The sequence below is a fragment of the Nerophis ophidion genome, linkage group LG08 (genome assembly GCF_033978795.1).
Source record: "Nerophis ophidion isolate RoL-2023_Sa linkage group LG08, RoL_Noph_v1.0, whole genome shotgun sequence".
Taxonomy (NCBI): domain Eukaryota; kingdom Metazoa; phylum Chordata; class Actinopteri; order Syngnathiformes; family Syngnathidae; genus Nerophis; species Nerophis ophidion.
In genome coordinates, this window is record NC_084618.1 from 38,404,174 (window position 1) to 38,422,840 (window position 18,667).

General features: G+C 38.9%; 1 protein-coding gene across 4 annotated transcripts in view; it reads left to right on the top strand.

The window, feature by feature from the left end:
* The first annotated feature begins 1,334 nt into the window (after positions 1 to 1,334).
* The window catches only part of ripor2 (RHO family interacting cell polarization regulator 2), a 130,815-nt gene continuing 113,482 nt past the window's right edge, over positions 1,335 to 18,667 (top strand). The window contains exon 1 of one of the 4 annotated variants that reach the window (XM_061908509.1): positions 1,335 to 1,536. In XM_061908509.1, coding sequence (XP_061764493.1) covers positions 1,425 to 1,536 — 112 coding nt within the window. In that variant the 5' untranslated portion in view covers positions 1,335 to 1,424. Of the gene's footprint in view, positions 1,537 to 18,338; positions 18,421 to 18,667 lie in introns of those variants that run through there. The other 3 variants (XM_061908512.1, XM_061908514.1, XM_061908511.1) reach the window with 3 other exon arrangements.

The window sequence follows — 18,667 nt, forward strand, 5'->3', positions numbered from 1 at the left end:
TTTCTTTGCCATAGTAGGCTATGTTGTTTATATTTGCATATTTGTGTGTGTGTGTGCGTGAGCGTGCGTGTGTGCGTGCGTGCGTGCTTATTTATCTATGTGTGTATATATATATATATATATATATATATATATATATATATATATTTGTATAAAAATGCTAATAAATAAATGTTAATAAAGTTGAACACATTTGTTAGTTTCAATAACTGTTGGAAAGATGAGCAAATAACATGGAATTACAGCACCGTGACACTAGAAGCCAGTGTCCTACTCTGTTTTGGGGAGTCACTCATCCCTCAGTGCAGCGCTTGTCAATTATTTCTGTCATGTCCCCCACATAATAGATTGTAAACTTCAATATACTTTACTAACATACTGTGTGAGATGTTACGACACAATTTCCTCCTTTTTTATTCATGTCGTTACTTTTCCATGGTGCCACCTGTGTTAATTCTGTACACATGTTCCAGTTTACTTATTACTTATACTGTGTAGAACAGTATGTTGATTGGATTAAGCACCGAGCTGCAGGCTTGTGTATTGTTCTAACATGAAAAGTAGCGTCAAGTCAAAAACAAAAAGCTCTGACCCATTATCTAAGAAACACTTGCCTGCTTTGTCATTTAAGCAATATACTTTTGTTAAAAATGAAAGTTGCAATTTGATTTTTAGAAAAATACACAAAAAAATAGCAGTATATTATTTCAACAGCCTTAAAATTATTGAGAAGATTGTATCTCTTTCAAAAAATGACTGTTTTTAGTGTAATTTATTGTAAAACATGTTCATAAATGACTTAATACAAAAACATAGCCTTATTTTTCTAAAGTTTGTACTCTGGTGTAAGATTCCTTCAAAAGGGATGCACAATTTGGGGGGGAAATGGTTTCCAAGTTATTCACAATAGCATTAGGGGATTCCTACAACACTGGCATGTTCACTGAAAATTATTTTTATGATTTAAATGATTAAATTTAAATTAGTTGATGAAAAGAATGTAAACAGATGTTTTTGTGCTGCTTCTAATTTACTTGGAATTAATATCTGTTTTTGATGAATTTCAAGTGTACTGAATCTTAATTTGTTATTTTCATCCATTCTGACACTTCTTTCCATTTATTTTTCTCTAACTTGATGTCAATAATTATGATTCATTGTTCCAGAAGTGTGACGTAGTATAAAAAGTATAGGGTCATCCAACCCGAGGTGCCACTGATGTGGAGGTATCACATTTCAGAAGCTGATTGGATCTTCTCCCTTGTACCGTAAGAGTTAAGTTCCACTGACTCATGCATTAAATATTAAACCTTCACCATAATGTTTCTCTGCAGGAGCCTGAAAGCCTGAAGGGAGCACCCCCCTCCACCCACCCTTGCCTTCCTTGCTCTGCAAAGACTGTACATGTTACCTCCAAGGGATGGATGAGCTTTTTGGCCACTGACATTCCGGAATCATCCATGGAGCTGCCTGGACGTCTCAAATGGTTCCGGAAGCATCCGCGGAGGCCCTATGTCTGCGCCAGGGAGTTCAACCGTGAGTTCTTGTGCTTTGTCTTCCAAGCTGCCTTAAAGTGAGCCCTTACCCAGAAATTACATGCTGCTATTTAGCATCATCATCATCTGCTGCTGTGAGCCTCTTGTATGTCTGCTCATATGTTTGGCTGCAATTTCCACCCCATCAGATTGCAGAGGGAATGCCCTTACACACCTTCCTAAGTAGAAGTGTTTAAAGTATATAGTGTTTGTGAAAGTGGACACATGCTGTAGGTAATGGATGAGTTTTGAAAGAAGAGGGTGTCAGGTGCGGCCTGTTACTCAAAATACTTTTAGGAGTCCTGCTTCGAAATCCAATTTGTCTGATGGCTTCTTGGGGGAATGAATGTTTGTGACAGCTACTTCATATATTTCGTATGGAACACAAATGGGATAATGGATTCACTTGAGCTGACCTTATGCTTTATGATGTATTCAGTTGGTACAGTATCATAAACAACCAGGGATAACATTTTGGTCGTCTAATGTTCTTAGGTGAGCTACTTTTCTCAACTTCTACGTCTTACACTTCTCACAGTCACTTGGAAATTGCTATGACATGCTGTGATGTAATTAAACTGTTTGATGTGGGAATACACTCAATTGACACACATTTTAGCAGGTAAAAGATTTGCCATTTCCAATTGATGTCTTAAAGGCCGATCACGAACTCTGTTTCTGTCTGGCTGACACTGTATTTATTTTTGGTCCCCTGGCAGACAAGTGGCTGGCAGCTAATTATGTGTCCCTACACACAGAGTGGAGCCGCTCCCATAATTCAATAATAATCACCTCCACTATGGCAAATATACGGAATTGTCTAGTTTTTTAAGTATCATTATCAAGTATTATCACTGGAGGACAAGGCAAAATGTGTTACACAACAAGAGAAAGCTAGGAGCAGGCATGCTCATAGCTAAACTAACTTAGCTATAAACAACACTAAGAATTAGGTGTTTGGTAAAGTTTAAGAAGTGTAGATGAGACCAAGTTTCAGCTGAAAGTAAGCGGATATTAGCAGGAAATTCACATTTAGATTAACAACAGTTTAGAAAGGAGATAATATAACAAGAACTCTTAGTGTGTCAGCATTGTCTACAGTAAATCAGTACATGGCATGTAAGAGAAGGGCAGATCCATCCAAGAATGGGTGGTGTTGATACCTGAGTTAGTATCAGTATATAATCGATGCTAGAGTGATAAAATGAAATGGGTTTTTTTGTTTGTTTTTATTGTCGTTATTGTTTTTTAAACTCGACAACAGAGAAAAATTCATTGGACGCAGGAAGACTTTGAGTAATAGGTAATTTTACATTTGTTTAGTTATTATGCACTATTGACTTTGCTTTGCTCCAATAATTGTATGTAATAGAGAATTAAGAAATACTTTAAATATTTTGTTGATATTGTTAAGCTGTCAATAGCATTCACCATAAATACATTGAATAATTTAGTTAATACATGTGATCAATATCGGTATTGGCGGATCTCACTCATGAATGATTGTATAGGAATTGGCAGCATTAAACCCTAATAGGAACATCCCTGTTTATAATCCGAAGGTCGTTTATTTACTTTGTTATAAAAAATAAAGAAAATTCCTGGTCAGGTTTGCGTCAACAAGGGCATTCAGCCTAAAACTGAGCGAAAACAATTCTGACTGACTGTGGCGAGCAATGACAGAGAAAAGCTCAAAATGAGAAAAAAAAACTTATGCGGTAGTACCTCAACTTACGAGCTTAATTGATTCTGCGAAGGAGCTCTTAGTTTAAAACATTTGTATCTCAAATCAACGTCTCTACTTGAAATAAAAAGAAAACAAATTTCTGGTTGAAAAAATATTATTAAAAAAGCAATACAATAAAATGTATTACTAATAACTACTTTGGTTATATAAAATAATGAAAATGTACTTCATTTACCTTGTAGAGTGGACATCTAATGTATCTCTTTCCAGCTACTTTTTTGTCAAACACTTCATCGGCCCCTTTTTACATGTTTTCATTGATCAATGTCTGCTTTTTGGAGATTGCCTTAACATTTTTGGCTTGCGTTAGACTCATACTGCCTCAGTAAGTTGCAGTCTAGCAATGATGCTTGATAAGATTTTCTATTATTTGTTTTTGTATTTCATCATCCACTTCTTTTCAGCTCTTTACTTTGCACTCCTTTTACCCCCTTCCCAATGTTTGAAAAACAATGTGCATCTCAAACTATAAGTTAATGCCAGTGACTAAGAGCAAAATATTTCGGTCTGATCTTACAGGGTTCATTCACTGTAAAATTTGCTACGCCAACTAATTAGGGGTATACTGTAACTCAATTTTTTGCTTGCAACTTAAAATACAACAATCATCCGAGAGACGGCTCTTATCGCAAAGCACTCTCAAATTGAGGTACCACTATACAATTAGATATTACCAGATAAAAATAGTATATCTATTGATTTATTTAATTTTATTAATGAATCCAATTGCCATTCCAATTTTTCCACAAAGGACCACTAGGTGTCCCCAATCGATAACAATTTTTTTACACAGATTAATCGTTTCCCAAACATATAGTTTGTTCTCAGAGTGTCTCAGTTGAAGAGTGTGCTTAAAATCTTCCATTCGTTTCTCGGATGAGACGCTCCAAAAGCTGCCACTAATCAAGTTGATGCACTTTAAAGCAGCGGCGGTCAAGTAGTGATTAGAATAAAACCCCCTCTCCAGATTGTCTCTTTCCAGAATATGACCTGTCCTTCAACTCTGACCTCTACTGTATTGTCCCCCCCGCCCTCCACCCCTTAGCTAAGCCAGAGAACCCTGGACTATTGGTCGTTCACTCTCTCAGCATCTTCCCACTCCTTAGCAACGCGCCTCTTCACCAAAGCGTGTCAAAGTGCATCACAAGATGATTGCAACGTTGCCTTGGCACATCTTCCGGAAACGTCTCCGCACTCTTATTTTCTGCGAACGATTGCTGCGTGGGCTGCTATGCAAACACAGCAAGAGAGATCCTTGTGATCGAGAGAAGACAAAGAGAGTAGACAGAAATGTAAAGAGTGTGTCATGTAACTTTTATTTGTGTCTGACACGGCCTTGTTTTAAGCTTTATTATGTAAAGTAGTCTCAGAACTGCCAGATAATTGAGTAGAAATTCGGATTCTATGACATTAAAATTCATTCTCATAATTCTAGGGGTTTATGAAAGCAGTTTCGCTCGCTGTAATCATTATTGGTGCATAATGAGGAAGTACTGTGTTGTTGTGGCTACTAGCTAGCCTAAAGCTGCAGTGCTAACAGTGTCATTAGGGTTAATGTTGGTATACAGCAAGTCTTTTCGAGTGGCGGCCCTAGGGTCATATCCGCTTTAAATTTGGCCCGCCGAACAACACCCAACCATTTGATTGATTGATTGATTGATTGATACTTTTATTAGTTGATTGCACAGTTCATTACATATTCCGTACAATTGACCACTAAATGGTAACACCCGAATAAGTTTTTCAACTTGTTTAAGTCGGGGTCCACGTTAATCAATTCATTCATCAAGCTTGCTCATGTATGCAGTACTCCCACCATCTGACAGGGCGGCAACAGCGCAGCACATTTGTCACAATGAAACCAGCCGTGGTTGAGTAATTTAGATGCCAATATGGACCCTGAAAAAAATAAAAATAAATTGTGAAAATCTGACTTTTAACACAGACTTGACAACAAAGTACATATGTATTGAAATTGCTTACTTTGTATAACCAAATGGTATACCTTACTAGAAATAACTAAGTGAGTTCACTAGATTTTAACCAAAATAGAGTTTACGATCAGTGGGTTAGTGTTGTGAACATGAATGTGGCAATATCTCACAGACATTGTATTATTCAAGTTAACTTACTCAGAGAATCTGCGTTGTCACTTGGAATAGTGAACAGTAGGTGGCGATAATGCCCCTCATGCAGGTAAATCGCAGTTAAAAAAGCTGCAGAAGAAGTAGTTTCGTCCTCACTTTAGTACTGACTCTAATGATGTCAGGCACTACACAGAACCTAAGTGAAGTTTTTATAGTCTTTTTTTAATTTCTTCATGCCGTTTTTTTGTAAATGTGTTTTGTTAGGATTCATTGGTACTCATGACCTTTTTTAAAGGTATCAACTGAAGTAAACTATTGCATTGAAATTTCTTGTGTAACGGTACCTGCATTTGATCCTTTTGGTATACGGACTTAGACTTACTTCCTCCCGTTCCTATTGGAACATTGGGCGACGAGTCCCTTCCAGTTTCTCTGTATTGTATTTATTGTCGTGTTGTTGATGGCGGATGAATAACTCTGGCGACCAAAACTGGTTAAATAAATGTAGCGTTAAATTTGAACAACAGAGTGCGGTATATCAATCAATCAATCAATGTTTACTTATATAGCCCTAAATCACTACTGTCTCAAAGGGCTGCACAAACCACTACGACATCCTCGGTAGGCCCATATAAGGGCAAGGAAAACTCACACTCAGTGGGACGTCGGTGACAATGATGACTATGAGAACCTTGGAGAGGAGGAAAGCAATGGATGTTGAGCGGGTCTAACATGATACTGTGAAAGTTCAATCCATAATGGATCCAACACAGTCGCAAGAGTCCAGTCCAAAGCGGATCCAACACAGAAGCGAGAGTCCCGTTCACAGCGGAGCCAGCAGGAAAACATCCCAAGCGGAGGCGGATCAAAAGCGCATAGATGTCCCCAGCCGATACACAGGCGAGCAGTACATGGCCACCGGATAGGACCGGACCCCCTCCACAAGGGAGAGTGGGACATAGGAGAAAAAGAAAAGAAACAGCAGATCAACTGGTCTAAAAAGGGAGTCTATTTAAAGGCTAGAGTATACAAATGAGTTTTAAGGTGAGACTTAAATGCTTTCGGGCATTCCAGAGTACTGGAGCCCGAAATGAAAACGCTCTATAGCCCACAGACTTTTTTTGGGCTTTGGGAATCACTAATAAGCCGTAGTCCTTTGAACGCAGATTTCTTGCCGGGACATATGGTACAATACAATCGGCAAGATAGGATGGAGCTAGACCGTGTAGTATTTTATACGTAAGTAGTAAAACCTTAAAGTCACATCTTAAGTGCACAGGAAGCCAGTGCAGGAAAGCCAGTACAGGCGTAATGTGATCAAACTTTCTTGTTCTTGTCAAAAGTCTAGCAGCCGCATTTTGTACCAACTGTAATCTTTTAATGCTAGACATGGGGAGACCCAAAAATAATACGTTACAGTAATCGAGACGAGACGTAACAAACGCATGGATAATGATCTCAGCGTCTTTAGTGGACAGATGGAGCGAATTTTAGCGATATTACGGAGATGAAAGAAGGCCGTTTTAGTAACGCTTTTGATGTGTGACTCAAAGGAGAGAGTTGGGTCAAAGATAACACCCAGATTCTTTACCGTGTCGCCTTGTTTAATTGTTTGGTTGTCAAATGTTAGAGTTGTATCATTAAATAGAGGTCGGTGTCTAGCAGGACCGATAATCAGCATTTCCGTTTTTTTGGAGTTGAGTTGCAAAAAGTTAGCGGACATCCATTGTTTAATTTCATTAAGACACGCCTCCAGCTGACTACAATCCGGCGTGTTGGTCAGCTTTAGGGGCATGTAGAGTTGGGTGTCATCAGCATAACAGTGAAAGCTAATACCGTATTTGCGTATGATGTCACCTAGCGGCAGCATGTAGATGCTGAAGAGTGCAGGGCCATGGACCGAACCCTGGGGAACTCCACACGTTACCTTAACGTAGTCCGAGGTCACATTGTTATGGGAGACGCACTGCATCCTATCAGTAAGATAAGAGTTAAACCAAGACAGGGCTAAGTCCGACATACCAATTCGTGTTTTGATACGTTCTAATAAAATATTATGATCGACGGTATCGAAAGCAGCGCTAAGATCGAGGAGCAGCAACATAGATGACGCATCAGAATCCATCGTTAGCAATAGATCATTAGTCATTTTTGCGAGGGCTGTCTCCGTGGAGTGATTTGCCCTGAAACCGGATTGAAAGGTTTCACATAGATTGTTAGACGCTAAGTGTTCATTTAACTGCTCCGCAACAATTTTTTCGAGGATTTTTGAAATAAAGGGAAGGTGAGACACCGGTCGGTAGTTTACCATGAGGTCAGGATCGAGGTTAGGTCTTTTAAGAAGAGGATGAATAACCGCTTTTTTAAATGCTAGGGGAACAGTGCCCGAGGAAAGTGATAAGTTTATAATATTTAGCACTGATGGACCTAATAATACAAAGAGCTCCTTGATCAGTTTCCCAAGAAGTGGGTCAAGTAAACATGTTGTTTGTTTTATTCCATTTACACATTGTAACAATTCCTCTAATGTTATTTCCACAAAACAAGAGAAACTATTTTGGAGGGCAGTATCCGCCGTATATACAATCGTGTCAGTGTTAATAGAACCCAGTTGTAGCTGGGACGCATTGTCTTTAATATCCTTTCTAATGACTTCAATTTTCTTACTAAAGAATTGCATAAAGTCATCAGCTGAGTGGGTGGAGCTACTGGAAGGAGTCCCTTGTTGGGTTAGCGATGCTACCGTACTAAACAAAAATTTAGGATCGTTTTTATTACGGTGGATGAGATTTGAGTAATATTCAGCTTTAGCTAAGGTAAGCATGCGTTTATAAGTTATTAAACCATCACTCCATGCTTGATGGTGCATCTCAAGTTTAGTCGTGCGCCATTTGCGTTCCAGCTTTCTACATAATAATTTCTGAGCTCTAGTTTCTTCTCTAAACCACGGGGTATGCTTTTTTAGCTACACTTTACACAACAAAATAGTGCTGTCAAATTATTAAAATATTTAATTGCAAGGTTTACCCCACCTTTCCGCCAAATGCAGCTGATATAGTCCAGCACCCCCGGGACCCTGAAAAGGTCAAGCGGAAGAAAATGGATGAATGGAATTGCGATTAATCACAGTTTGTTCATAGTTAACTCAAAATTAATCGCAGATATAATAATTCATTATTAATATACATACCCAAGACAGATAATTTAGAGTTTTAATACCACGACTGAACAATTAGTTTGCTTTAATGAAATGTGTTTTTTACACATTATCCTTTTAATAACAGCTCAACACAAAAAGGACATAAACAAGCTTTTAAAGACAATAAAAAACAATTACCTGCATTGCGTTGGTGTCTTGCCAGTTTTTTGTATTTTTTAGAAATACAGAATTTGTATTCCTGCTGCAGGGGCACTTGTATTCAGAAGAGAAGCTACACTTCCATATTTACAAACCAGTTTCACGCATTCATAACACAAAATGTGAATTGTTACGGTCATGCTTTGAATGTCAAAGTTTGATCATGTATAATGTGATATTTTTACCTGAATAAATGCTTCTGAAATCATGTACATTACATGTTGTACAATTTAGTCATATTTGTTTTTCAGCATCACATTTTTTTACCTTCTCTATTTAATGATGAAATGTAATATTCAGCTCTTGAAACATTCTGTAATTGCAGACTATCAATCAGAACTGGTTATAAAATAATATTACCGTATTATAAAAGAATATTACCATATTCTTTTATAACCGATGGTAATATTGTGTAGTGAACTATAATTCCTCGGTGTGGGCTGCATAGGGCTGTGGCAGGCATGCCTGCAGTATTAAACCTAGTCTCAGTGGGAGCGAAGAAGGAGATGAAAAGGAGAAAGTGTTTGAGGATGGAGTCGTCATGTGTGTCGCACTTTTTTTCTATTAAATTCGACAGTGCTATTTGTGAGCATAAATGAAAGGCTGACTTGTTCAAAAACAGTCTACCGCAGTCAGATCACCGGCGCTATTACAATACACTTTATTTCAATCGGCTATAAAACAAATGATTTAGGTAGAAATGTCACAGAATAACATCACAAAACATCTCTGACAAAGCATGATCGTATTGTAAAACAACTTTTCGTTGTTTTGTTAGTTATACCGAATGTGAAGCGAAGCGCTATTGTTGTGTAGCCGGACGTGTTGGTATGAGGAAAGACTTAATTTGTTTTGACGAAAGTTTGAGATTAAAATGACTTGAGACTTTCTCGCTACCATCTTTTTCTGCTGAGCTTTTATTCCATTTAAATAAAGGAGTTTGCGTAACAATCTACATTTTATGTTTTCAATGCACTCAACTATAATGTAAACACAGACGTGAAGCTCCTCCTCTCTACAAGCGGCAAAGTTTGCCAGCAGCGTTTGATCCAATGATGTCGTCTCACGGCGATTGAAGATAAAATTGTCCTTAGAACTACTTGTCATGTCTTTGGATCTGTGGATTCTACAAGGCCCCAATTTCTTTGTACATTTCTGCTCGCTATTTTCTGTGCACTCGGCTCCACAGTAACTGGACGCCAATAATCATCTCCTTGGTCTTGTCTGTGTTCAAGGAGAGATTATTATCCTGACACCAGGCCACCTGTTCCGCTAACTCCCTTCTGTACGCTGCCTCAGCTCCCCCGGTGATCAGTCCCACGACCGTAGTATCTGCAAACTTGATGACCGTAGTATATGCAAACTTGATTATACTGGTGTTGTTCTGGGAGGCCACACAGTCGTGTGTGAATAGGGTGTACAGTAGGGGGCTCAGCACGCAACCTTGGGGGGGTCCCTATGCTTAGAACCTTACATGTATCCAATATGATAAAAACATCTTTCTGTGTGCATTTTTTGATCTGCAGCCTTACTCCCATTCACTTTCATTAGGGAAATATATAAAGAAAAAAAAAGGTACTGTCAATTTAGATTCACTCCATGACTGCTTCTAAAATGCCCATAAAAAGTGGTACATGTCTCCTGTTTTTTTAAAAACATAGCACAATGACCCAGGAAGGAGCATGATAACATGAATGTGCAGTAAACGAAAGTGTCTCAGTGGTGATGCTCTGTATAGTACACACAAAATACTCATTGAAAGAAGGCGGTCTGCCCCACTTTTCTCTCAACACGCCCACTAATAGTACACACTATTTTATGGATTGCTCACACTGTTTAGCGCAAGGAATTTAGATGTTAGTAAATCAGGCCCTTACTGCTCTATACTGCATCATAGCTTTTTGAAACACAAATTTGCCAAATAACATCACAACATACCATCGTCCCCAGGAACCAAGCTGTTAGCAGCCTAGCAATGAGCGATCTGGGAGAGCATTTGGTAAGTGTTTTGACCTTCGAGCCACTGCATATATGTTGCGCATAAATTTACTTATATCAAAATTTAAATTGAATCAACATGACATATTAATCATATAAATAATTTGCTAGCTATCATGCAAAAATAGCCTTTTGTGGTTTTGAACAGCATAAGTGTTGCAATCTTCCACAATATTGCCACAACATTTCTAGGTTAACAAAGTACATGGCAGCATATTTGAGCAATCCACAGATACTCAACCCCGAGTGGCTCCCAGGGATAATTTAAATGATCTTCTAGTTAGACCATTGCTGGAAGATTGCTGGGTGAATGAATCACAGCATATAGAATCACAGTGGATACTAAAGGTAGGAATCTTTGTACACCTCTTGATTCCATTACAATTCAAGTACTAAAATTTGATTAAAAATCGATGCTTGATGCATTTTTAATTCATGTATATTGATGCCGTTTTACATTTATTTTCGTTTCACTGAATACATGTGGCCAAGAAATACTTTTTAAAATGTGCCAGTTTGATGCTACTTAAAAATTGATTTGCCATAGACATGGTAAGGATTAACATCAGCGTTTTTTTTACGTGCCGATTTGAGGTTTACCCCGCTTTCTGCCCGAATGCAGCTGAGAGAGGCTCCAGCACCCCCCGCGACCCAGAAAGGGACAAGCGGGAGAAAATGGATGGGATGGATGGATTTAAACACCTCCACATTTGGTAATGAAATTACAACTGCACGCTAAAATCAAACAACTGTTGTGTAATAAGTACAACACTTTGTAGGGCTCAACATAAAAACTAACTGTCAAGACTTAATAGCAAAGAGTACTTCCTGACTAAAGCAACACACCAGCTAACGTCTTAGAAATTTAACTGTATGCAAAGTCTACTATATATTACTTGGAAATGAGACAAAGTGTAAGAAAACAAAATAACCACTAAACAGCACAGCTCAGTGGTAACGGTTAAATTAAAAGACAAATGTAATTTCTTTTTTTTTTCTTATTTAACAATTACGTTTTATTTCACACCTTTAGAACACACACAAAAGTTGAGTACCTGTATCGATTCCCAGCTACCGGGAATTAGTACCATATCGATTTAAATGTGAAAGTTTCCCATGTCTTTTGCTGTGTTCACTAACTTTATTGCCGCTGAGAACGAACACGAATCCATGCTTGCCTCTGCGTAGTTGTCAGCGCCAATCCAAAACACAGTTATGTATCTTCCATATGACTGCACAACACACAGGCTAAGATGGATGGAATTGAATCAGCTAAATGGATAAACCGATTACTTTTCTCTTTCCCTGGCAGTATTATTTTCTTATCTTTGTGCAGCAGATCATTAAAGTGTGCCTGTTGTTTTTAAGAGTAAACAGGAATGCTAACACTAGCATGCTAACGTTGGTCGGTTGGATTGTATGCGAGTCGATGATGAGCGCTTCACTCTTTAAACGTTCACAAAGAGATTTAGCCATGGCTGACTCAGCTCCTTGTAGTCAATGACGATGCTCTTTCCCACATCACCGCTGCCAGTGTCGGCCTTTGTGTGCCTCTCAGCGGAACATTGGGGGTCTCTGCTGTGGCCCGGGAAGTAGGTTTTATATGTGTGTGTCATTCTGCTTGAAAGGGGGCTGGGGAGAGAAAAAATGCTCGATAAAACTCATGCTGTCGTCAGCTGAGGAGAGGAAACACTGAAGTGTGGGTGACCCAAAAACAGGTTTCAGTAGGAGAAGGCCCAATTTTTTTATATTGAATGTGCAAACTTGTATAAAGCAGCATTGTCTGCACATGAACACTTGCTGGACACTTCATTTGGTACATCACCGTCTAATGACAATAATATATATCATGTATAAAACTTTTTCGTATGATACGGGTGTCCGACAATATATGGACAACATTTTTGCTATGGGTTTTTGTGAAAAACAGAAGGACAGAAACACTGAAATTAAGAAAAGAACTCGTAGGAAAGTACGAATTAAGGCACCTCTTCTTTTCTTTCTCCTCCTTCAATCCCCTCATCGCCAACTGGAGTCTTCTCAATTAACGTAAAAGTGATGCAAAATGTTTATATATCCTTTTTTTGACACATCATTTATGGGCATGTATGTATATTTTCCACCTAGACCTTCAGTGATGTCCAACTTCAGTGATTATCTCTCAAAATACCATAATTTTTCACCCCATGACCAGTGCTGAAGAATACTATACAGAAACACGTTTACGCCATACTGTGCGTAAAAACACCGCTCAACAGTGTACAAAACGGGTTATTTTTTGCCGCATTGAAAAATAAATAAAACCGCATCAGCAATTAAAACATATTTTACATGGTCCTGTCAAGATTAAAATTGCAAAAAACACACTAATCGTGAGAAAATAAAGAAACAAAATATTTTAACTCACAATTTGTAGCACCCATTTGAGTTTCCGGGGTTGGCCGACATCGTCTCACAAGGTGTAGTTTCTCTTTAAATATCCTTCTCGTAAATGGCCTTGCAAATATAGGTGTCTAATCATAAAATATGCAGATGAGGCGTGTTGGCTGAGTTGTTAAAGTTTACTCTACAGCGTGCTCATCAAAAACATCCAGCTGCCGACATGGCTACAGTAAACAACCTAAACGGGGCTACTGCGCATGCTCTTCATTACTGTGAAACATAAGGAGTTCTTATGTTACCTAGCTCATAACATCACAATATATATCTGCCACCTAATCAATATTTTCTTCTTCTTCCTTGAGGGTTAACACTTCTTGCTGAGTTGCAACTAGAGACTGAATACTCTCTTTGGAATGACCATTACAGTCTCTAACATCAGGCTACTTAGCGAGACTACTGTCAACAACTTGTGATCTGATTGTCTCTCAACTCTGTGTTCTCAAATTCATCCACTAAAGGTCCCGATGAGTATCCAAGCACAGGATGCGTAAACATCACGTTGAATATGAAGCCATCTAGAATGCCTTCCTGACAACAACACGTGATCTGATTGGCTATCACAATTTTCTATCCAATCTATGTCCCCCCACATTGTTGATTGGTACAGCATGGCATAAGCTAGCTGAATTCTGATTGGATACAAACCAAAACTAAAAACAGCACTAGCACGAGCAAAATAGGACATCAAGAGAATATGAATAATTTTAGATATTTAGGGAAAGTAAATTAAAAAAATGTTTTATCTTTAATTATGGTCAGGATTTCTTGTTATGTTAGGCCAGCAGAGAAGGCATTGCTGGCCCTGATAGCACACCACTGACCCTGGACATTCGCAACTTGAACATGTAATACAGATAGATATTTATTTGTTAAATCTGTTATTTTAAACCAATATTGCTTACTTATGCTAGCACTGTGACTGATGGTTCTGTAATATTTATTTGATATCCGTGGTATTTGAAACAGAGGAAAAAGCAGCAAGTTCAACATTAGACTAACTGCACAGATATATTTTTTTTTTTGATGTATTTACTTCAGGACTTTATATAGACCTGATGTTTCATTTCAGAAAATAAAACTGACCGTAGCTGTTCAAATGTTGAAAACAATAAATTACATAGGAAAAGCCCCTTTTTGGGTTAAATACCTGCATATGCAACAATGTACAGATACATCGTAGATGAAAACCAGCGCTTCCCATCATACTGGATGCAGCTTGAAAGGAATGGGCGAAACTGCCCAAAGATAGATATGCCAAGCTTGTGGCATCGTATTCAAAAAGACTTGTGGCTGTAGTTGCTGCCAAAGGTGCATCAACAAAGTCTTGAGAAAATGCTACAAATACTTATGTACATGTAAATATTTTGGTTTAAATACATTTGCGAAATTAAAATAATAATTATCTCCTGGTCATTGTTTGGTATAGTCTGTACAATTTGGAGGACAAACATAAATGTATTCCATTTTGGACTGTAACATAACAAAATGTGGAAAAAGTGAAGCGCTATGAATACCAGATTGTACTGTACTATGGAAGTTTCCAGTGTGCTCACTTGAACTTTGGCTCCCACAAGATGTTGACTGAGACAAAAGTGGGTCATATATGGCTGCAGTGCATCCAGCTACTCCAGGGATGAGAAGGACAGATGTGCAGTGAGGGCAGATGGTGCACACAGACACACATCTACAAAGATATATAGGCAAAAGGAAGATTTTGAGGTGCCGTCATGCGTGACGATGAGCTGTCACTACACTTGTTGTGATCATCGGGGCAGAAAAAAGTCACACAAGTCCCCATTTATGTGTACAGTTGTGATCAAAATTATTCAACCCCCACACAATTTTGGTGTTTTAGCAAGTTGGACATTTATTCCGTATTTTGTTTATAGTCATATCAAATAAAGATGCGTCAAATAGACAAATGCAACTTAAATTGTAACACTGTATTTTACAAAATACCAAAAAAGGACATTTTTATTAATATCTCATTGACAAAATAATTCAACCCCCTAGTTACATGCATCTTTAGTACTTAGTAGAACACCCTTTGGCAGTAATTACATCCTTCAAACGTGATACATAACTTGACACAAGCTTCTTGCAAGGATCTTCAGGTATTTTAGCCCATTCCTCTTGGGCAAAGGCCTCCAGTTCGTTCATATTCTTGGGCTTGCGTGCTGCAACTGCCTTCTTCAAGTCCAACCACAGGTTTTCTATTGGATGTAGGTCTGGGGACTGTGAAGGCCACTCCAGAGTCTTCCAGCCCTTCTTCTGCAACCACTCTGATGTTGATTTGGAGGTATGCTTGGGATCGTTGTCCTGTTGGAAGGTCCAACGTCTCCCAAGCCTCAGCTTTGTCACTGACTTCATGACATTTGCAGCTAATATATCCTGCTAGGAAATATGATTCATAATGCCTTGAACGCGCTGGAGATTCCCGGTACCTGAGGCAGAGAAACAGCCCCAGAGCATGATTGACCCCTCACCCTGCTTAACAGTAGGCAAAGTGTTCTTCTCTTTGTAAGCTTCATTTTTTTCTCCTCCAGACATAATGTTGATTCATAGGACCAAAGAGTTCCAGTTTTGTCTCATCACTCCATAGAACAGTTTCCCAAAACCTTTGGGGTTTTTCCAGATGATTTTTGGCATACTGGAGTCTATTTTCTTGTGCCTGGTAGTCAGAAGTGGGGTGCGCCTGGGAGTTCTAGCATGGAGGCCTTCATCTCGTAGTGCGCGCCTTATTGTCTGGGACGAAACCTGCGTTCCCCCCTCTGCAATGTCCTGTTGTAGTTCCTCAGCTGTTACCCGGTGGTTTTTCACCACTGTACGCACACAGCATCCGCTTTCTACCACGCCCAGGTAGTGTTTCCACTGTGCCTTTAGCTTTAAACTTGCAAATTATGCTCTCAACTGTGTCTCTTGGAATGTGTAATGTCTTTGATATTTTCTTATATCCATATCCTTTCTTATGAAGAGAAATTACCTCCTCTTTTGACTTCTTTGACCACTCCCTGGACTTCACCATGTTGCAAATACACCATTGACCATCTACAAAAAGCTGAGCGACACAGTCTTTTTCAATCAGATTTAATTGTTGCTCGTTATGGTTCTAATCACATCTACAGGTGTTTTCAACACCTGATTGAAAAGACCTTATTCAAATTCTGTTCTTAAGAGTATGATCTTCAAGGGGTTGAATAATTTTGTCAATGAGATATTAAGAAAAATGTCCTTTTTTGGTATTTTGTAAAATACAGTGTTACAATTTAAGTTGCATTTGTCTATTTGACACATCTGTATTTGATATGACTATAAACAAAATACGGAATAAATGTCCAACTTGCTAAAACACCAACATTGTGTAGGGGTTGAATAATTTTGATCACAACTGTATGTGCTCGGACACAAGCCTGCCCTTCGCTTCCTGTAAGGCTGCTTTGTGCAACACTCGTGTACTACACACACCATTGCCCAACCTTTCTTGCCTACTTCCTTACATATCCACACCCTCCTGTTTCTCAGAAGGTGGCCCCTCCCTTAATGCCCTTTCTTGAGCTCTGTTCATCACCACACCACCATCCTTAATGTATGCCTGTATACTTCACTACAACATTGTCTCACAGAGAGAGCACCGCCGCCAACAACCTGCAGTAGTTTGCATAAATCACTTCTGCACTTCTGCTTGTGGAAGTGAACTTCCTCATTTTCCAGCTGTCAGGTGATGGCATGTGTCGGTTGGGCGTGGGACAGGAAGTTGCACGATTGTTTGCACTACCCTGCTTTAGTAGCAATACACATCTGCATGTGTCTTGTGGGTGTGTGTGTGTGTGTGTGTGTGTTTGTGTTTGTGTTTGTGTGTGTGTGTGTGTGTGTGTGTGTGTGTGTGTGTGTGTGTGTGTGTGTGTGTGTGTGTGTAATCACAAAGTCGAAGCCCATGGGATATCTGCTCAAGCACAGGTATATGTGTCTTTCTTATCGTAACGCCATTACTCCACCCACCAGTTATTAATGATAATGGCCACACCTCAACAAAACCACTTTAAATAAGCCGTAAATTCAAAGCATGTTACGTTTTCCCATGCAGTTTCATGTATCTGTCATTTAGTTAAAGCCATCACTCGTCCTACCATCCATCCATTTTTTAGCAATTTGGGGTCGGGGGGGTGCTTTTCCTACCAGTGGTTGATTATACCCTTCACCATTCATAGCAGACTTAAACAAATCAATATAATACCTAAAATGTCAAAGCCCGTGTGACGCCTGCTCAAGCAAAGGTGCATGTATCCATCGTATAGTTAATGCCATCACTCCTCCCACCAGTTATTACGTAATGGCAATCCCCACCTTTCATGTCACAAATAAACAAATATAAGCCACAAATTCAAAAACCCATTGTACATTTGCTCCTGTGCGGTTTTATTTATAATTTCTTCCAACAGTAAGTAATTATAACCATCACTTTTATTAGCGGAAATAAAAACTTTAAAAAAGCCAAAATCAATGATACTTTTTGCTCAAGCACGGTTTTCATGTAGCTGTTGTATAGTTAACTTGTGACAGGGGTGATGGCATTAACTGTCATATTTGGTATCAAAAATAGACAATTTTAAATAAATATTTTAAATAAGTCCCAAACTGAAAGCCCATATTACACCTGCTCATGCAAGGATGCATGTTTTTGTCCTACTGTTAATGCCGTCACTCCTCCCACCTGTTATTAATGATAACAGCCATATTTGATAGCAGAAATAAACACAAATATTGCAAATAAGCCACAAAGTCAAAGCCAATGTCGCATCTGCTTACACACAGGTACATGTCTTTGTCCTATATTCAACTCCAACTCCATCTCTTTTTCCCACCAATTTTTAATGATGACACACTTAAAATAAGCCACTAAATTGCGTGTATAATCCAATGACAATATGACGTGAAATATATGAGCATTTTTATTTATTTCTTTAATGCATTTGACCATAATAAGTAATCCAGGTCTAGAAGGAGGAAGTGGGAGGCCGCCACTGTGCCAGTCGCCATTGTCTCATGTCCTCCTCTGCCCTCTGTGCCCTCTGGATCAAGGACAGACAGGCAATTGTGTAGGGAAGGGAAAAAAAGACAATAGCATCTACAAGTGACAGGGAAGGGGGGAAACTAATGAAAAATTGTTGCCTTTGCTCTTCGGCATCATGGAGCGCAGGTACAACCATAAGACGTACAACCATATACGGATAAGAAGATACGGCTACTGCTACAGTATGTATGTGTATTTGACCTGTTTATGCCTATCGGTAATGACCACTAATGCTTTTTTCTAACTTTGTATTACTTGTTATATTTTCTAATATGATCTCATTCATTACAAAGCAGCTCTTAGCTGGTTCGCATGAGGGACATTATACTAGTCCCCCATCCACATCCACACACACACACACACACACACACAAACACACGTGTATCGCAAACGAGCAAATAGAGTGGCGTGGCAAATCGGATTTACCAT